Source organism: Thalassophryne amazonica, chromosome 13, assembly GCF_902500255.1.
Source record: "Thalassophryne amazonica chromosome 13, fThaAma1.1, whole genome shotgun sequence".
In the NCBI taxonomy this organism is placed as follows: domain Eukaryota; kingdom Metazoa; phylum Chordata; class Actinopteri; order Batrachoidiformes; family Batrachoididae; genus Thalassophryne; species Thalassophryne amazonica.
The window spans coordinates 71,503,343-71,523,704 of record NC_047115.1 but is presented as its reverse complement, the minus strand read 5'-3'; the positions used below and the strand labels follow the sequence as shown (position 1 = coordinate 71,523,704).

The 20,362-nt window shown below is 41.6% G+C and overlaps 1 protein-coding gene across 1 annotated transcript in view; it reads left to right on the top strand.

Annotated features, from left to right (window-relative positions):
* The window catches only part of ret (ret proto-oncogene receptor tyrosine kinase), an 86,121-nt gene extending 69,274 nt beyond the window's left edge, over nt 1–16,847 (top strand). Inside the window, exons 9-20 of the mRNA XM_034184549.1 lie at nt 215–325; nt 873–986; nt 1,101–1,345; nt 2,930–3,077; nt 3,188–3,295; nt 3,374–3,588; nt 3,687–3,809; nt 4,339–4,409; nt 4,503–4,640; nt 4,791–4,890; nt 14,286–14,433; nt 15,963–16,847. Of these exons, the coding sequence (XP_034040440.1) occupies nt 215–325; nt 873–986; nt 1,101–1,345; nt 2,930–3,077; nt 3,188–3,295; nt 3,374–3,588; nt 3,687–3,809; nt 4,339–4,409; nt 4,503–4,640; nt 4,791–4,890; nt 14,286–14,433; nt 15,963–16,120 (1,679 nt within the window). The 3' untranslated portion in view covers nt 16,121–16,847. The remainder of the gene's footprint in view (nt 1–214; nt 326–872; nt 987–1,100; nt 1,346–2,929; nt 3,078–3,187; nt 3,296–3,373; nt 3,589–3,686; nt 3,810–4,338; nt 4,410–4,502; nt 4,641–4,790; nt 4,891–14,285; nt 14,434–15,962) is intronic.
* The last annotated feature ends 3,515 nt before the right edge of the window (nt 16,848–20,362 follow it).

Sequence of the window (20,362 nt, the reverse complement as noted above, 5' to 3'; positions counted from 1 at the left end):
TCAGCCTTATCCAGATTTATTTTAATTTTTGCAGAACCATGACATTTCTGTGTTGAGGATCAACACTGTCTGAAACATCAGGGCTGCACATGTGGGTCTGGTTCTTTGTTGCATTTATTTCTGCAAAAAGTTCTAAATGTGTTGTGTGCATGATGTTTGTCATCCGTTTATGTTTTTCATCTTAATTTTTGTTTCTCCTGTGTTTATTTTCCAGGAATATCAGAAAATTACTCCACATGCTCTCCTGATCTCCGGACATGTCCAGATGGTATTTGTGATGCAATAGAAAGCAAAGATATGTCAATATGCCCACAAGACTGTACAAGTAAGAAACACATGCTTTGATTTTTAGTTTGTTCAGTTTTTTCTTGCGTTAACTAGCAGGGTCTCTGGTTGTGAGGTCTCGTAGACATTTGTGATTGGTTCAGTTTTGACAGTACGGATGCTGCTCCAACCATCTCCGCTTTGATATACCCTCAGGGCCATAAGTACTTGGACATTTCCCCATCACATTCCACTTATCAGGTGAATGCTTGATCAGCAACCAATCCATTCATTGTCTTTGATTAAAGCCATTGATGACACAGACACTGACTCCATGAACAACATCTTGAACAGTTCATTATTCACTGACCTCCTATTCGTCTATAAAAGTATTCAGATTTTTCTTTGTCTGGAAATATCTTTTTCTTTATACTTGTTGAATAAAACAAGAGAAAACCTGCAGTTAAATGAGATTGCTTTTAATTAATATTTTGAAATTACAAGCTTAGTGTTTTCTTGGCAGACATTAAAATCACACTATAACAGACTTTGCGCAGCACTCTGTGTGATGTAAACCACATTTCTGTATTGGTGTTTTGTCTTTGTAGAAGAAACTGTTATTGGAGGTCATGAACGAGGTTTGATGTTTGGGATCAAGGCTGGTTACGGAACATGCTACTGCTACTCTGAGAAATGTTTCTGTGAGAAGGACAACATAGAGGGTAAGCTTGTGACACACTGTCACGATGGGCTGCTTCATATCGCCTCATGAATTAACAGAGTGGATTGTCGCTTACTGAAAGAATACATGTGATCTTCTGCTCCGGCTTCTCCAGAGGCGATATGTGACGATATGTGTAAGACCATCATCGCCACTGCACTGCTCCTCTCTTTCATCATCTCTATCCTCCTGTCCTCATACTTCATTCACCGCTACCACAAGAACTCGCCAAAGCCTCCGATAGCATCCGCCGAGATGACTTTCCGTCGGCCAGCCCAGCCTTATCCAATCAGCTTTCCTGCCAACAACGTACGCAGAGGGTCGCAAGAATCTGTTGAGACGGACACTTTCAAAATTCCTGTAAGATGCTTCTTTCAGTGCCTGTCACATTTTTTATGTCTTCTCATGGTGTTTCTGTCTATGTGAACACAATATCTTGTCAAGAATGTGAAGGATACACTTGACATCACAGGTACCATTTGGGTGAGGAGAACAGTTTATTACATTTTAGGGTTGCTTTGTGGACATATTTGCATGTATGAATGAACACAGTAACTTAATAACATGAAATGGAAGAAACTTGATACACTCATCAGGCATGTCATTAGATTTGCCTGTTAGCAAAATATTTGAAGCAGATGGGTTATAACAGCAGAAGATCCAACACATTCTCACATTCTCAACGAAAATCCAAAGGCCAGATTTCTGCATACTACATTTTCGTTTCTGTTGAGTGTCCGTGTGTAGGCTGGCTATGATGTCCAGTAGCGTCTTGGGGATTCCACAAATTTTCAGGATGTCCCAGAGAGCAGTCTGTTCACATGAATCAAACAAACACTGCAAAAATAGTCATATGCTGCAAAGAAGCACTGACAATACTCACGCTTGCATTCTATGAGTACACGCAGGGCTAAAATGCAGTCAACAGTTGATTTCTTGGGTGTGAAGCCAGACTGTTCTGGTTGCTGAGCAGCAAGTAGCTAAAACGGAATGATCCTAGAATGATCCTTGCAAGTACCTTTCCTGGCACAGAGAGCAGTGTGATACTATAGTTGTTACAATCCATACAATCACCCTTTCCTTTCCATGTTGGGACAAGTCCTCTCCTCCAATCTGAAGGGATGAGACCTCTCTCTCAGATTGAAACAAAAATAGTTTTCAATGCAAGGAGAACAGCATATCTACATGCCTGGAGGAGCTCAGCTTCAATGCCACAAATCCCTAGAGCTTCCCCTGCCCTCAGCTGTTTCACTGAATTTGTGGTCTCACCAAGATTTAGTGGTTCACAATGGACTGGAGTATCACCTCCAAGAACCCTGCTGCCAGAAATGTCTAACATCCCTGTAAGAGCATCAGCCTTGTACAATTGAATCTGTCAAGACTGAACCATCCTCTGCCATAATTTGGGTGGGATGAAATGTAGGTCTGGAGGAACAAAGTACTTTGATTCCTCTGTAAGCAGGTCAAGGGCCACTCGACCACAGATGGTGTGTCACCTGATCGTAGGTTCCTCTAACAAACACCTCCTTGTTTATTCTCAGGGCCATCGCAGCCTGCTTTCTCAACTCCCTGTACATTCAAAGATTTCCATCAGTCCGTGCACTATGGCTCCACTGAATGATGGATAGAGTGCCCTCAGAAATGAAACACCTCTTCTTATGGACACTGGTGGCTCCAAACGTATATTATGATACAAATAGGATGGGATATACAAATTATGTTATATAATACAAAGATTTTCAGAAATTACAAGCATATCTACAATCCAAGGATGCTTGATAAGAAACTGATTATTGTGTTGACACAGACATGATGACATAAATTTTTTTTATCAGTTTTTATAAAACGCTTACAATTTTGGAGGGGCATTCAGCAATATAAGTGCCTCTTACTTCATGATGCTGGAGTCAGTAATATTTTAATATCAATGTCTTGTGCTTGCAGGAGGATCCTAAGTGGGAATTTCCTCGTAAAAATTTGGTACTGGGCAAGACCTTAGGAGAAGGAGAGTTTGGGAAAGTTGTCAAGGCAACAGCATTCAGGCTGAAAGGAAAAGCTGGATATACCACTGTTGCTGTTAAAATGCTTAAAGGTAAGACCTGCCAGATGTAGACCAGCCACATTGGAAAGTACAGATGACATATGAGGAGTGAAGAGATGAATGGTTTCATCATTTCCATCCATTTTCCCTCTCCATCACAGAAAATGCCTCACACAGTGAGCTGCGAGACCTTCTGTCAGAATTCACTTTACTGAAGCAAGTCAACCATCCACACGTCATTAAAATGTATGGAGCATGCAGTCAGGATGGTAAGGCTTCAGTCTACTTGCCATCCTCACTCACCACATGTTGTACATGCATTTGAAGTGTTGTATTCCTCCGAAAAGGTCCACTCTATCTGATTGTGGAGTACGCCAAGTATGGCTCACTCCGTAACTTCCTGCGTGAGAGTCGGAAAGTTGGTCCAAGCTACATGGGCAGGGATGCCAACCGCAACTCCAGCTACCTGGAGAACCCAGATGACAGAGCGCTCACTATGGGTGACTTGATCTCCTTTGCTTGGCAGATCTCCAGAGGCATGCAGTACCTCGCTGAAATGAAGGTATTTTAGCTGACCATTGAAAGACTGGTGCTTGAGACAGAATACGACATGTAAATAGTGATGAAAAAGCACTTGAACTAAGAAATTTGCTTTGACAGCTTGTTCACAGGGACCTTGCAGCAAGAAATGTTCTTGTGGCTGAAGGACGAAAGATGAAGATCTCAGATTTTGGCCTCTCCAGAGACGTGTATGAAGAGGACTCATACGTTAAGAGAAGCAAGGTAAATAAAGGAAATAGAAAACTCATCTTTTCTGCATAAACAAGCTTTTGAACAGCTATACTAAAATACGAAATGGAGCCTGATAATCACGACATGGTGGTAAAATGTAACAAAATGGAGCAGACTGACCCAGATTGACTCCAAATATGATTCAATTAAGTACATTTATTTAATTTGTTTGAGAAATGGGGCGAAATGGGGACTGATAATAATGAAATGGGGGTAAACGTTACAAAATGGAGCAGTCTGAGCCACTGACTGAAGTTTCATCTCTTGAACGCCAGATGGCGCACGTACCCGTACTACATGTACTGAGCACATCTCACAAAAGAAAAAAAAGCCAAACATTAAATAAAAGTACTTATTTGGAGTCAGTCTGGTTTACTCTGGTCCATTTCATTACATTTTACCCCCATTTCATAATCAGACCCCATTTGGCCCTAATTCGCTCCATTTCGTCCATTTCGTATTTTAGTACAGCCCACTTCTGAAGGGACATCAGCAGGAAACATATTGTCTTATTTTCTAGGGCCGAATACCTGTTAAGTGGATGGCAATAGAGTCCTTGTTTGATCACATTTACACAACACAAAGTGATGTGTGAGTATGATTGTCTTTTAAACTACTACTGCACAGATTATTATGTGCTTTGCTTATTAAAATATTGTAATGGGTCCATGTGCCTCTTTGCAGTTGGTCTTTTGGTGTGCTTCTGTGGGAGATAGTGACACTGGGAGGAAATCCTTACCCGGGTATCGCCCCTGAACGCTTGTTTAACCTTCTTAAGACTGGCTACAGAATGGAGAGACCAGAGAACTGCTCAGAGGAAATGTGAGCTTTCACCTGTTTCTTTATCCCTCTTTCTCACTCAGTACAAAACCTCTCCTCAGCCATGTTCACACATCACTAAGAAAATGACTGCCAGGAGCGTTTACTGCATGTGACACTGTATTTAACCCACAGTACAAATGTTCCTTGCAGGTATAACCTCATGCTACGATGCTGGAAACAAGAACCAGACAAGAGGCCCACATTCTCAGACATCAGCAAAGAACTGGAAAAGATGATGGTGAAAAGTCGGGTATGACATTATGATGCAATATTCATTTTCTTCCACGTGAAAGATAGGAGCAGAAACTGCTGTTGTTTTCTAAAATTATCAACAAAAAGAAGTTGCATCACATATCATTGAGATTTGAGGGGCATTCAGTTTATTCTTTCAATTACAATTCAGTGTCACTGCTGCTTTTTTATGCAGTAGCACTAAAGTACACTTACTTATGTAGTATATGAAAGTATAACTAAGCTATTTATTGAGGCATATATGCGTGTTACTTTCTACTTTTCCTCCATCACATTTCCAGAATGTTTTTTTTTCCTCACTTAAGCCCCGATCACACGGGACTAACGAAAGACACCAAAGCCAAAACTAAACAGGAAATCTGGACTTACGTTGACTTTGCAGGAATTGTTTAACCGTCGTCCAGCTTCGTTCCTGTAGCCGGCGCTTCGTTAGAATTTTCAAACTGTTGAAAAATGTGAACAAATCCTGACGACAACCTCAGTCCATCTGTATTCCATTTTGCTTTCTGTCTTGACGGTTCCTCATCATTTGCGTAGTTCCCGTACCTTCGGCGTTCTGTTTGATTGTCATCCAACTTCGTCCAACCTCCCAAGTCCGACGTCTTGCAGGAATATTGACGATATCTTAACGGATCAATAACTAAAAATCCGATGAGCTGAATGTGACTCGTCCATGTGTGAGACGAAAAGCAATGTTGTCATACCAGAGCAATAGCGGCAAGAACATTTTATCAACTACTTTAACTATTTCCGGGAACAGCCTGCCATTGTGCAACATAAACACAGCATCACTTCTAATTGAAAAATGGTGTACTTGTTTGTGTTTTTGGCTGCAATCACCAAAGCAGTCATGAAAAGTGCATAGTTTTTTTTATTTGGTTCCCAGTGGATAAGGGAAGACGAGGCAAATGGGAGAGGTCGTGTCGGTAAGTTTTAGCCTACACACCTAGACAGAGTAGCTGCGCTCTCCCATCTGATATGTTTGTTTCCGGGTCATAAACAAACCGCAACACATGTCCACTTTCTTTGCATTTTCACTTTTGTTGTGCGGAATTTGCTCAAAAACTTATTAAAAATGCTGGGGGTTTTTTCCCTCCCTGGAAATAGAGAAATTACAATATATGCTGGGGACAGACGTGGGATGTCTCCAGATGTAGGATTATTGCGTCATGTGCATCTTATTTTAACCCTTTAGCGCCCACCCTTAAACGAAACTGTGCTGCTCAGTTAGAGACGGATAGCATTCCACTCTGGAAGGGAAAGGGTGGTCACTTTTATCATTGTAACTACAAGGGTATTACACTGACCTCTGTGCCACGATAGGTGGTTGAAAGAATTACTCTTAACATGTAGACACACTATGACAGATTGAGTAAACTGATTAGTAACTAAGTGAAATAATTTCTTCAGTGGCAAAAATCGCCTAATCCATCTGACTCCATTGAATTTGGGGCACTGATGGAATCAGTGAACAACATTCGAATGTGGGTGCAGGCTGCTTCTGGACACAAACAGAAGATGCACAGATGGATAAAATGTATGTCTTCCAGACATCTACTGCCAAACTAATGATAAAATACCGGACAAATGTACAACCACAGAGTAAGCTCTCCATTTGACATCTGCTCACAGTTTTGATCATCCACAAAACTTTCTGACAGACTCACTGAACATGAGCTAACAAGTAATGAATTTAACCAATGATAAAAAGATTGTACAGGACAAAAACTGACACAAATGAATATTTAAATTTCATTTCTGTTGCTCATACATTTCCTCAACCCATCACAGTGTGACAGCTGCTTTAGTATGGCTCAGTTCCACTTACTTGATGCTCAGTTATCACAACATGCTGGCCAAGAAGTCAACCACGGACTACGAGTCCTTACTGAATTTAAGCTTTAGTAGCGGCAGTGCTTCTTTGCAGGTATTGTTGATTTTCAGAAAATGTTTGATTTGGTTGATGGCACTGCTGTCTACGACATCCTGAGAATTCATGGAGTTCCCAGAAAGTGGCCGGGCATCATAGCCAGAACCACCATATAGCACTTACAACACACAGTTATTGTGAGTGCTGTACATGACGGAGGCTGAATCTCTCACTTTTTCCACTATGGAAAGTACAGTTTGTGATAAATATATGATGAATTGTCTCCTGCACTAATCAGTGCTTGCATGGACTATATGTTGGGTGGGGTTGTGGAAGACTGCGGCTAAGGTATCTGTTGCTAAAGAAAGGTTGGCGCCAACTAACAACACTGCACCTAGCATCCTGGGGATGTGAATGAACACCATGTAAAGTCTGTCGTCATCACTGCCAGAGCAAGTTTAGCTTTGTTATGGGAGTTTGCAGTTTTTTTCCTGCCTGCAGAGAGAACATTTCAGTCACAGAGACTGAAAAAGTGACAACACGGAGAGTGCAGCGGACAGAGAATGTCAGTCTTTACTTAAAACTGTTAATCAGACAAACAAAATGTTATGGACACATGGACATAAGGCAGAAGTTTCTTCTTTCAGTGGTTGGCTCTGTAAGTAATGTGCTCGTGCAGAGCCAGATTGATTCTTTTGGCTTAGCTGCACTGTGTCACCAAGGCAAAGAGAGTGTTCAACTGCAGCAAGAGGATCAAGGTTGAGCTCCTCACAACCATTTACTGAAAAAAGGTCTGAAGGATCTAAATGGGACGGTGGGGACTTTCCAGGCATGTGAGAGGCAAATAAAGAAAAATGCTTGAAGTGACGGGGAGTTAAGATGGCTGTAGTTGGGGGAGGGGCAAAGCACCCCAGAAGCTGAAAGGTTTTAGCCATGCTAATGCTCCCCAGAAGCATTTACTGAAAAAAGTCTGAAGGACCTAAATAACATGGAGAGATGCTGAAGAGCTTTGCTTCTTCATGTCTGCGACATATACATATGAATAATTAAACTTAAACAAATCATAAAAGTACATAAAAACAGAAATAAAAGGCTAAACAATAAAATAATTCCACCATCAATAATTGTAGGCATCCAAGAAAAAAATATTTTCAGGTTAGATTTAAAAACGTTGATGGAACTGAATATTTTCCCCACATACAGACTACAGGTCCTCATCACATCCATTTTATGTGAATATAAACAGGACAAAACAAGAAATAATCCATCTTATCAAGTGATATAATCAGTTCATATGAAAGGGGCTTTACGGAGACAACCAGGGAGCATCCTCACCAGATGTCCAAACCACCTCAACTGCCTCCTTTTGATGTGAAGAAGTAGCAGCTCTACTTCGAGTCTCTACCAGATAATCAAACTTCTCAGCCTGTCCAGGAGCGTAAGCCCAGATACCTGACAGAGGAATCTCATTTCTGCTGCTTGGATCCACGATCTTCTTCTTTCAGTCATTACCCAAACTCATGACCATACGTAGGTGAGGATAGGAGCAAAAACTGACTGGTAAATTGAGAGCCTCACCTTATGGCTCCACTCCAATTTTACCACAAGGGTCCGGTAGAACAGCCGTAAAATTTCAGATGCCGCCCCAATCCGTCTATCTATGTCCCGCTCCAATTTACCCCCACTCATGAACAAGACCCAGAAGATACTGAAACCCCACCACTTGGGGCAGTAACTCTCCCCTAAACCAGAGGAGACGAGCCACCATTTTTCAACAGAGGACCACGGTCTCAGATTTGCGCTGGGAGAAGCTACCCGCGAGGTGGGCCCACCAGTCCGTGCCTTCAGCTGTGAGAGGGGGAGGTGACAAGGCGAGTGCTCCCAAACTCTGTAATTATTATTAGAGTGTTATTAGCCTCGCTTCTCACCCAAAGCTACGGTGTGCTAAAAAAGCTGTTCCAAGTTACCTTACTTCAGTAAGGAGACCTCAGAACCACCAGAATAAGATCACAAAAGAGAAATAAAGAAGCATTCTTTGTTCTGAAGAAATACCATAATGTGTTTTTTACTGGAAGACCACACTTTTTTTCTCTGTTTGGAAGAAACCTTATTTTGACTTATTTTAAAGTACAAGGACAGCTCTTTTAGCAATAAAAAGAAAATTAATGGTGTTTAGAAGCAGCTTATTCACATTTTGTGCCCTTATAGTGACCTTACTTAGGGCCCCTTCACACATAGTATGAATGTTGTTGTGGTTAGAGGTCCAGACGGGACCTCACACTATTAGCACAAAAACAGTCAGCAGACAATCACTGTCGAGCTGGATGTGAAATTTGTCTAAGTGCCCCCACGAGTGTGGCTTTGCAAACAGCAACACACATGTAGTCTGCATGTGTATCACACGTGTGCATGCATCGCACTCCACCCCACTTCCCCAACACGTGTCATGCTGGGGGTGGGGGGCACACTTGTATAAAATATAAAATGATGATATATATATATGCTATATACCCTCTGGGGCCGATGCCGTCGTATACAACGCCTGAGACCAAGCTTTACTAAATTATAAATAACTTTTTAATGATATGAAATAGAAAACTATAAGCTTTAGCAAAAAGGAAAGTTTTAAGCCTAATCTTAAAAGTAGAGAGGGTGTCTGTCTCTCTGATCTGAATTGGGAGCTGGTTCCAGGAGGAGAGGAGCCTGAAAGCTGAAGGCTCTGCCTCCCATTCTACTCTTACAAACCCTAGGAACTACAAGTAAGCCTGCAGTCTGAGAGCGAGGCGCTCTATTGAGGTGATATGGTACTATGAGGTCCCTAAGATAAGATGGGACCTGATTATTCAAAACCTTATAAGTAAGAAGAAGAATTTTAAATTCTATTCTAGAATTAACTGGAAGCCAATGAAGAGAGGCCAATATGAGTGAGATATGCTCTCTCCTTCTAGTCCCCGTTAGTACTCTAGCTGCAGCATTTTGAATTAACTGAAGGCTTTTCAGGGAACTTTTAGGACAACCTGATAATAATGAATTACAATAGTCCAGCCTAGAGGAAATAAATGCATGAATTAGTTTTTCAGCATCACTCTGAGACAAGACCTTTCTAATTTTAGAGATATTGCGCAAATACAAAAAAGCAGTCCTACATATTTGTTTAATATGTGCATTGAATGACATATCCTGATCAAAAATGACTCCAAGATTTCTCACAGCATTACTAGAGGTCAGGGTAATGCCATCCAGAGTAAGGATCTGGTTAGACACCATGTTTCTAAGATTTGTTGGGCCAAGTACAATAACTTCAGTTTTATCTGAGTTTAAAAGCAGGAAATTACAGGTCATCCATGTCTTTATGTTTGTAAGACAATCCTGCAGTTTAACTAATTGGTGTGTGTCCTCTGGCTTCATGGATAGATAAAGCTGGGTATCATCTGCATAACAATGAAAATTTAAGCAAGGCTGTCTAATAATACTGCCTAAGGGAAACATGTATAAAGTGAATAAAATTGGTCCTGGCACAGAACCTTGTGGAACTCCATAATTAACCTTAGTCTGTGAAGAAGATTCCCCATTTACATAAACAAATTGTAATCTATTAGATAAATATGATTCAAACCACTGCAGCGCAGTGCCTTTAATACCTATGGCATGCTCTAATCTCTGTAATACAATTTTATGGTCAACAGTATCAAAAGCAGCACTGAGGTCTAACAGAACAAGCACAGAGATGAGTCCACTGTCTGAGGCCAATAGAAGATCATTTGTAACCTTCACTAATGCTGTTTCTGTACTATGATGGATTCTAAAACCTGACTGAAACTCTTCAAATAGACCATTCCTCTGCAGATGATCAGTTAGCTGTTTTACAACTACCCTTTCAAGAATTTTTGAGAGAAAAGGAAGGTTGGAGATTGGCCTATAATTAGCTAAGATAGCTGGGTCAAGTGATGGGGTCTAATAGACATGTTGATGGTTTGGAGGAAGTAACTAATGAAAATAACTCGGACACAACAATCGGAGAGAAAGAGTCTAACCAAATATCGGCATCACTGAAAGCAGCCAAAGATAACGATATGTCTTTGGGATGGTTATGAGTAATTTTTTCTCTAATAGTTAGAATTTTATTAGCAAAGAAAGTCATGAGTCATTACTAGTTAAACCTAGTTACAGCGCTTTCTGAAAGACTTCTAGTGTAATGAAACTTATTCCCCACTGCTGGGTAGTCCATCAGAGTAAATGTAAATGTTATTAAGAAATGATCAGACAGAAGGGAGTTTTCAGGGAATACTGTTAAGTCTTCAGTTTCCATACCATAATTCAGAACAAGATCTAAGATATGATTAAAGTGGTGGGTGGACTCATTTACATTTTGAGCAAAGCCAATTGAGTCTAATAATAGATTAAATGCAGTGTTGAGGCTGTCATTCTCAGCATCTGTGCGGATGTTAAAATCGCCCACTATAATTATCTTATCTGAGCTAAGCACTAAGTCAGACAAAAGGTCTGAAAATTCACAGAGAAACTCACAGTAACAACCAGGTGGACGATAGATAATAACAAATAAAACTGGTTTTTGGGACTTCCAATTTGGATGGACAAGACTAAGAGTCAAGCTTTCAAATGAATTAAAGCTCTGTCTGGGTTTTGGATTAATTAATAAGCTGGAATGGAAGATTGCTGCTAATCCTCCGCCTCGGCCTGTGCTACGAGCGTTCTGGCAGTTAGTGTGATTCGGGGGTGTTGACTCATTTAAACTAACATATTCATCCTGCTGTAACCAGGTTTCTGTAAGGCAGAATAAATCAATATGTTGATTAATTATAATATCATTTACTAACAGGGACTTAGAAGAGAGAGACCTAATGTTTAATAGACCACATTTAACTGTTTTAGTCTGTGGTGCAGTTGAAGGTGCTATATTATTTTTTCTTTTTGAATTTTTATGCTTAAATAGATTTTTGCTGGTTATTGGTGGTCTGGGAGCAGGCACCGTCTCTATGGGGATGGGGTAATGAGGGGATGGCAGGGGGAGAGAAGCTGCAGAGAGGTGTGTAAGACTACAACTCTGCTTCCTGGTCCCAACCCTGGATAGTCACGGTTTGGAGGATTTAAGAAAATTGGCCAGATTTCTAGAAATGAGAGCTGCTCCATCCAAAGTGGGATGGATGCCGTCTCTCCTAACAAGACCAGGTTTTCCCCAGAAGCTTTGCCAATTATCTATGAAGCCCACCTCATTTTTTGGACACCACTCAGACAGCCAGCATTTCAGGGAGAACATGCGGCTAAACATGTCACTCCCAGTCCGATTGGGGAGGGGCCCAGAGAAAACTACAGAGTCCGACATTGTTTTTGCAAAGTTACACACCAATTCAATGTTAATTTTAGTGACCTCCGATTGGCGTAACCGGGTGTCATTACTGCCGACGTGAATTACAATCTTACCAAATTTACGCGTAGCCTTAGCCAGCAGTTTCAAATTTCCTTCAATGTCACCTGCTCTGGCCCCCGGAAGACAATTGACTATGGTTGCTGGTGTCGCTAACTTCACATTTCTCAAAACAGAGTCGCCAATAACCAGAGTTTGATCCTCGGCGGGTGTGTCGCCAAGTGGGGAAAAACGGTTAGAAATGTGAACGGGTTGGCAGTGTACACGGGGCTTCTGTTTAGGGCTACGCTTCCTCCTCACAGTCACCCAGTCGGCCTGCTTTCCTTGCTGCTCGGGATCTGCTGGAAGGGAACTAACGGCGGCTAAGCTACCTTGGTCCGCACCGACTACAGGGGCCTGGCTAGCTGTAGAATTTTCTCCAATTTGCCCAGCCTGGCCTCCAAAGCTACGAATAAGCTACACTTATTACAAGTACCATTACTGCTAAAGGAGGCCGAGGAATAACTAAACATTTCACACCCAGAGCAGAAAAGTGCGGGAGAGACAGGAGAAGCCGCCATGCTAAACCGGCTAAGAGCTAGTAGCTGCGCTAAGCTAGCGGACTCCTAAAAACACACAAAGTGAATAATGTGTAAATAATTTAGAGGTGATTCAGCAGAGGGAGTGCTTTAGTTAAGGCACTTGAAGATTACACTGTGAAACAAATCGTTATCTAGATCAATCTAACTTCGCAGATTAAACAGCTAACAGATACAGCAAAACACCGCTGTGCTCCGGAACAGGAAGTGATACAATACCACAGTGAGAGCCAACCACCAGTAGAGGCTACAAAACCAATACATATCTTAAGTCAAGGTCAGTAAATTTTTCCTCACCAAAAAAAGCACTTAAACCATTGGTTTACACAAATGTTTAGATTCTTGTCTCGACCAAAACACAGAAGAGCACAAACTGTGGTGACCGATGTGGTGCTGAGGTTCGAACTAGAGTTGGCTCAAATGAGTGGGCACTTGGAACAGCTTATCTCTTAGCAAGGATGACTATCTCCCACTGCTGTTGAGGGAGCTTCAAAATAAATAAATACATGAATAAAAAATAAATTATCCTTGACCAAGATCGGTCTAAGTCAGCATGGTATCATTTAAGATGGACATCTGTTTCTGCTGGTTGGCTCTTCAGAGTTGCACGCATGTCACAGGATGGAAACGAGATTATAACACACACATACACACAAGGTCTTACCCAAACAACATTACGATGACATGTCAATGTTCCCAGTCATTGTGGATACTGTAATTATACCCGCAGAAAGCAGCAGCATATACAGGAGTATTGCTTTGAGTCCTACTTGCCTGTCCTCCCCTCTGACTGTGAGGAAAGTAACTCCAAGAGCTTTGATTCCATTTGGACCCATTTGAAGATCAGACATGGACAAAGTGATTTCATTTTGAAAAGAGTCAGTTAACAGTCAGGAACACAGGCAGAGTTCTAAATTTAGGCTCAATGCAAAGACATTGGGCATATTTAGAATGGATATTTTGAGTCAGTGGTTAAAGATCCTCTTGCAGTTACTATGAAACACTAATATGAAGTTACACATCATCTTCTCTCGGGTGATTCTGAAAGGTCATACTCAAGGTTATCATTTAACTCAAACACTTTGAAGCCAATATGGATTAAACATTGTGGAAACGTTTGTGGGATATTCAAGGGCAAAGTGGTTTAATTATGATCAAATGTCAAGGCCACACAGAACCATATATTATGGTATAATCTAAATCACAAAAAATAAATTTGTATGAATATGTTAAATACAGAACGGGTTCATTCTCTATGTACTAATTCTTCTTACTGTTGGTTCTAAAATATTGCAGTATAATCTGTGTTCTGATTACACTCCCGCTCTCAAAGTGAGCCACATATAGTATTTTTAAGGACATCCCAAAAGACTGCAAGCTAGTCCATCACTCATCTCAAGAGATTCTGTGGATCTTCATCATGATAAAAATATTTTTGCACACACAACCTCAAAATGTTGCTCAGACATCACTGCAGGTGCCTGAACTTTAACGTGAGCACATTTAAGGTTTTCTCCTCCGTGAAGAACCTAATCACCTGGTCATGTGATTCTTTTCAGGATTACCTCGACCTGGCGGCATCCACACCAGCTGACGCCCTGCTGTACGACGACGCCCTCTCCGAAGAAGATACACCACTAGTGGACTGTAATAACACCCCTCTCCCTCGAACCCTCCCCTCTACATGGATTGAAAACAAGCTCTATGGTAGAATTTCCAATGCATTTACTAGATTTTAGAAACAGGACACACAAGCGCTCTTTTTTGGCAAGTTGTGATTGGCTTTTCGTAGTCAAGTGTGTGTGTGACTGTGACCTATAGGCATGCCTTCTGATTAATGCTGACATATCTCCCATTTCATCGTAAATGAGAGGCTCAGTGAATAAGATCTTGTGTCTTTTTGTTTTATTTAGACCTGCGTCTGATGTAGGTGAATGCTGACCAAAAATGCTACATTTGTAAATATTCAATATATACCATATTCTTATTTATTACTCATACCTGTGTTCCATCAGCATTTTATTTGTATGTCAATCATTTTTCATTCCACCATCAGTGCACATTGTGTACATTTTTGCATTTGAAGAAACAGTGTGCAACATTTGAAACAGCGCTTCGCTGAATCAGTCACTCAGTGTGGTTTGAATTCCCGCGTGTCTTAAATTTACTGACTCTCTAATGCCGATTAACTTGTATTCTATCATGTTTCCACAATGCTGAACTGAGAAGCAGTAAGGCTTTTGAACGCAACTCTTGAGTGACATCGATTTAAGTCATAAGAACACATTGGATCTGCTACTGACCCATGAGTGGAATTACTATATAGCTTTAATACAGAACAAAGAGTAATCGAGTTAGGCTTCATTTCTGAGAGTCTTAAGCCCCGGTCACACGGCATTAACGAAGGACACCGAAGCCAAAATGAAACAAGAAATCTGGACTTACGTTGACTTTCGGAGACATTGTTTAACTATTGTCCAGCTTCGTTTCTGTAGCTGGCGCTTTGTCAGAATTTTCAAACTGTTGAAAAATGTAAACGAATCCTGATGACAACTTCATCCATATTCTGTTTTGCTTTCTGTGTTGACGGTTCCTCATCGTTTGTGTCGTTTCTGTGTTGTCAGCGTTCCGTTTGACTGTCGTCCAACTACGTACGACCTCCCAAGTCCGACGTCTTGCACAAACGTTGATGATATCTGAACGGATAAATAACTAAAGATCCGATGAGCTGAATGTGACTCGTCCATGTGTGGGACGAAAAGCAACGTTGTCATACAGAAACAATAGCAGCTGGAACATTTTATCAACTACTTTAACAATTTACGCACGTTCCAGCTGTTTGTGGCTGGAACGGCCATGCGCACACGCAGCTACAAATGGCTGGAATGTGCGCACACAGCCGTTCACCTTTATGATTCACAGGTTTTTTGGTGATGGGAGAAGTGCAGGATCATTTCTGCATCTTTTCTCGACGATTTGTGACTTTGTGACTTTTTTTCCATCCTTCCATTTTCTTCCGCTTTATCCGGAGTCGGGTCGCAGGGGCAGCAGCTCAAGCAAAGCCACCCAGACCTCCCGATCCCCTTCATTCAGATATGGTCATGTGCCGTGTGACCGGACGCTAAACAGCAGTTGCTTCAGGGACAATCGCTGCTGAGTTTGATTTGAGAGCCTTACTGTCTGCCCGCTGTTTATGTTTGACTGAGTGCAGAAAAATGATATGTTCTCATTTTTAGGCATGTCATACCCGAACTGGCCCGAGAAGAGCCCGGTACCGCTCCACAGACACGATGCCACTAATCCAGTCTTTACAAGATATGCCAATGATAGTGTTTATGCAAACTGGATGGCTTTGCCTTCACCCCCAAAAGCTGTGGACAAGCTTGATAACTAAAGCCAAAACAACTCTGTAGAAAAGATGACTAATTAGTAGATGTGTATATTTCTGTAAGACTGTACATATACGATGTGATGCTAAAGATGGTTCCCTTTGATTTCTGTTGCACGGGTTTTCCACGTCATATGGGTTGTTTTTGCTGCACAATGGCTGGATGGACAGAGGCCACACTTCATTCAGCTCGTCAGTATCTTCATTAAACCTCACAGTCACGTTGGCCAAGTTGTATCGCTGCATGACTGTTGTATGGTTGTATGTCAGTGTCAGTCATTTAAGTGCCTGTGCCGCTTCTACAAAAGCCTCCAGTTATTAATGTGTGACTTTGAAGCTCCTGTTCTTACCCAGGAATTAAAGGGGACATCTTTAACTGTTGTACTCGTGTGGGACAGGAAAGCGCAAAAGGGAAAAATCTGACATTCTTCTAAAAAATATACTGTATAGTTTTTACTTGTCCCTCAAAATGTTTAAGACTAATTTTGTGTTTCACCACAAGATCTTCCCACACAGTTCAGCTTTTGTTCTTTCTCGAGTTCACCTCCAGTGTAAGGTCATGAAGCTAAATGTATATTGTGACTATGTCCGTGGCAATCAACAATTCACTGTTTTTGATTTATCACCAAAACTGTTTTGTGAAAAAAAAGTATGTGTATGTAAAGTAAGGAGTGTTATTGTTGTATTATTTGGTTATGTTGCAGTTAATAATAAACACAAAAAATGTTCACCTGACTTACGTCTTTTATGAAGCCATAAATAGATGCTTTTGTTATCAGTCAGGAAAAACCACTACAGTGAAAGTGTGTGAAAGGTTCCAGTGTCACACACACACACGTCTTCCCAACTGAAAAAAATCATAAAGATTTAGTGCCCATTTACACACCTGGAAATAAACTTCAAAAGCACACTTGAAGCATGATGCATTTCAAAATCCCAGCATTACATCTTTCAGTAAACATGCGCAGATCAAATTTTGGAACCTTAAAGTGAGAACTTTGACTCACATGAACACAACATCAACTCCAACCTCAAATGTGTTGTCGATGAAATCCATTCGGTTGCTTTGTCTAGGCTTCATTAAGGGCCCCTTCACACATAGTGTGAATTTGATCGAATTGCGCATGAAGTGCGCATGAAGCAGGAATCAATTTCAATTCAATTTATTCATCTTATAATGCGCCAAATCACAAAAAAGCTGTCTCAAGGCGCCTCACACAGAACAATTCAATATAAAATCAAATAATTAAAAATGAAAAAATAATTCAAATACATAATTAAAAACAGAAGTACAAGAATAAAACAGATAAAAAAAGCTAAAAATTCATAAGAGAGAGAATAAAAATGGGTTTTAAGTCTTGACTTAAAAATGTCCACGTATGCAAAACGTGTACAATTGTAGCTGCTTCCAGTGACACGTACACCTGTTGCTACAACTATTTGCGCACACTGGCGGCTGAAAGACAGTGCACTGTGGCAGACCATCGAACCCTCTCCCAGCAGGTGTCGACCAAATTCCAGGTGACACATACGATCTAACACCGCTCGTTTGGCACTTAGAAAATGTATAGAAAATGTGCGGCCATTCGTACTATCATCACAAAAACAGTCAGCAGACGATCACTGTCGAGATGGATGTGAAATCTGTCTACATGCCCCCACGACTGAGGAGTTGCAAAAAGCCACACATGTGGTGCAGGTGTCTCGCCCGTGTCCGTGTGTGTGTCCCCCTTGCATAAGATGGATATATGTATGTACAGATCTGATCACATGGGGGCCGGACAGTGAGGTCTGATCACAAACAGCATGGAGCCTGTCAGCTGATCAGCTGACAGCTGGATGACAGCTCAGTGCACACGTTAGAAACAAAGAAACCATCGCCAGAACAGTTATATAAATGATTACGACAATACCTACGTATGCAATTACATAAATAACGAAAATGAATGACCACATAACACAGAGAGTGACACATTGGTCTGGGCACTGACAGGGGGCATGTCTGCTGACAGCTGCGGCTGCAAAGATCTCTGCTCCTGGACGTCCCAGCTGGAGGACACATTCCGTGTTTGGAAGGACGTGAACTTAACATTCCTATGTGAGGCGTGTGTCTCTGCCTGCTGTCCTGACATGGAAATATTTAAAACATCTTTCACCTTTGTGCCAAGCTGCAGCGGCCGCACACAGTGCACCTCGTCCATGTCTTTGTTGATTTCAGGCATTTTTTCCGCACTGATTACAGGCCAGAGATGGTGGTTATTAGAAGGAAAGGTGATGTAACAGTGGTAAACATACCACTGTCCCAGCTTTTTTGAAATGTGTTGCAGGCATCCATTTCAAAATGAGCATTATATTTGCACAAAAACAATAACGTTTATCAGTTTTAACATTAAATATCTTGTCTTTGTGGTGTATTCAATTGAATATAGGTTGAGGAGGATTTGCAAATCATTGTATTCTGTTTTTATTTACATTTTACACAACATCCCAACTTCATTGGAATTGGGGTTATATCAACCCAGTGATATTCACTAATTATACAGCTGGTTTTTATTTTATTGTTCTCCACATCAGCAGCGTGATGTGGTGCAGCTGCTCACGCTGTGTTCCTGTTCGAAAGACACCGTTGTGTGCATGAAATGTCGTACCGGGATCGTGCACTTATGCCCATTGCTGCAATGTTTTCGTGGTTCGGTCATATGAGCTGTCGTCCTGAGTTGTACTTATTCATACTATGTGTGAAGGGGCCCTAAGGAAAGCAACAATGATGCAGAAACCCATTATCTCTTCATTTAAGCATCAGGCCCAGCACACATTCTTATCCATGGTACATGTTGCATTGCAAATTCACAGGGATATGTTGTCACATCCAAAGCTTGATGGAATCGACGTATGTGAGGACGCAGCCATTAAAGCTATACCAGACAGCCTCTATATGTTCCTGAACATGGTATTGGGAGGCCAGTCTTTGCTGGAGGCAGAGACAGTGGATGATGACAAAAAGGATGCAAAGAGGCACCTTAGAATAATCAGCATTGCTCAAGATCTCATGTATGCAGTCCAGGGAGACAAGTATCTCACCCCAAAATACATAGGACTGGCCAACACCCTTTACCAGGCTTCTCGATCCAAATAACTCGTGAACATGTTTCACCAAGCAGGGCACATTATGAGTTAGCGTGAGGTCATAAAACTTGACACAGAGCTCACAAAAAAGACTCTCCAGACGATGAATGACAGTGGAACAGTTGCTCCTCCAAACAGTCAAGGGATGTTTTGTACATTTTTTCCGCTAATAATGTTGATATCAGTGAGAACACCCTTGATGCAAAGGACACCATCCATGTGACCCAAATAGCAACATGGCAGCATGGCCCACCTGTAGGTAATCTACTTAGTGGGATAGACAGCAGCAAGGCAGGACCACTGATTATCCCACATAGTATGAATGACATACCTCCAGTGCCAAATCGGGGTGTCAACGACTATCTGCACCATGGTGGTTCCCAAAGTCAGAACAGGAATGTTCACCCACACAGAAAGCACATGCCACTGATATGGCATTCATCCTCTCCTGGCAAACCAATATGCCAATGTCTTCCTGGAACCTCTATAACCAAACATCCAGCAAAATAAATCCTTAGAGTACTACAGCTGGGTATCTGCACCTACCTCCGAACTAGATACACTAAACACAGTAGTGACAAAGCTTCTCTGTGTGGCCCGGGAAGTGGGACAGCAACATGTCGTACTTACCGTTGATGAAGCCCTCTATCCAGAGTTGATGGAGCTGAAGTGGTCAGTTGAAGAATACAGGGGCGTCCTCATACCCTGCCTTGGAGGCCTGCATATCGCCATGAATTTCGTGGGTATCACAAGGCGACACATGAGTGATTCTGGTTTCTCGGAGCTGTGGATTGGATGTGATGTTTTGGGACTCAGTGCTGCACAATGCGTGATGGCAGGAAAGGGATATGCATCTCTCTTCCGGATAAATAAGCTTACCTTCCAAGCTCTGTGTCAGATACTCCTACCATGACTGCATGAACATCACAAGGATCTAGTTGAACTCCATAAAGGAATTATCACTGAAGACATGGTCACAGCAACAGAGTGATTCATCTGTAAAATGTACAGCATGATTGATGAGTATACATGCGACAAAGCACGAGTGAAACTCTTTTGTCCAGGAAAATTGCAAGAAAATCTGCCACCAACTTCGGATGCTGCCACGTATCATATCAGGCG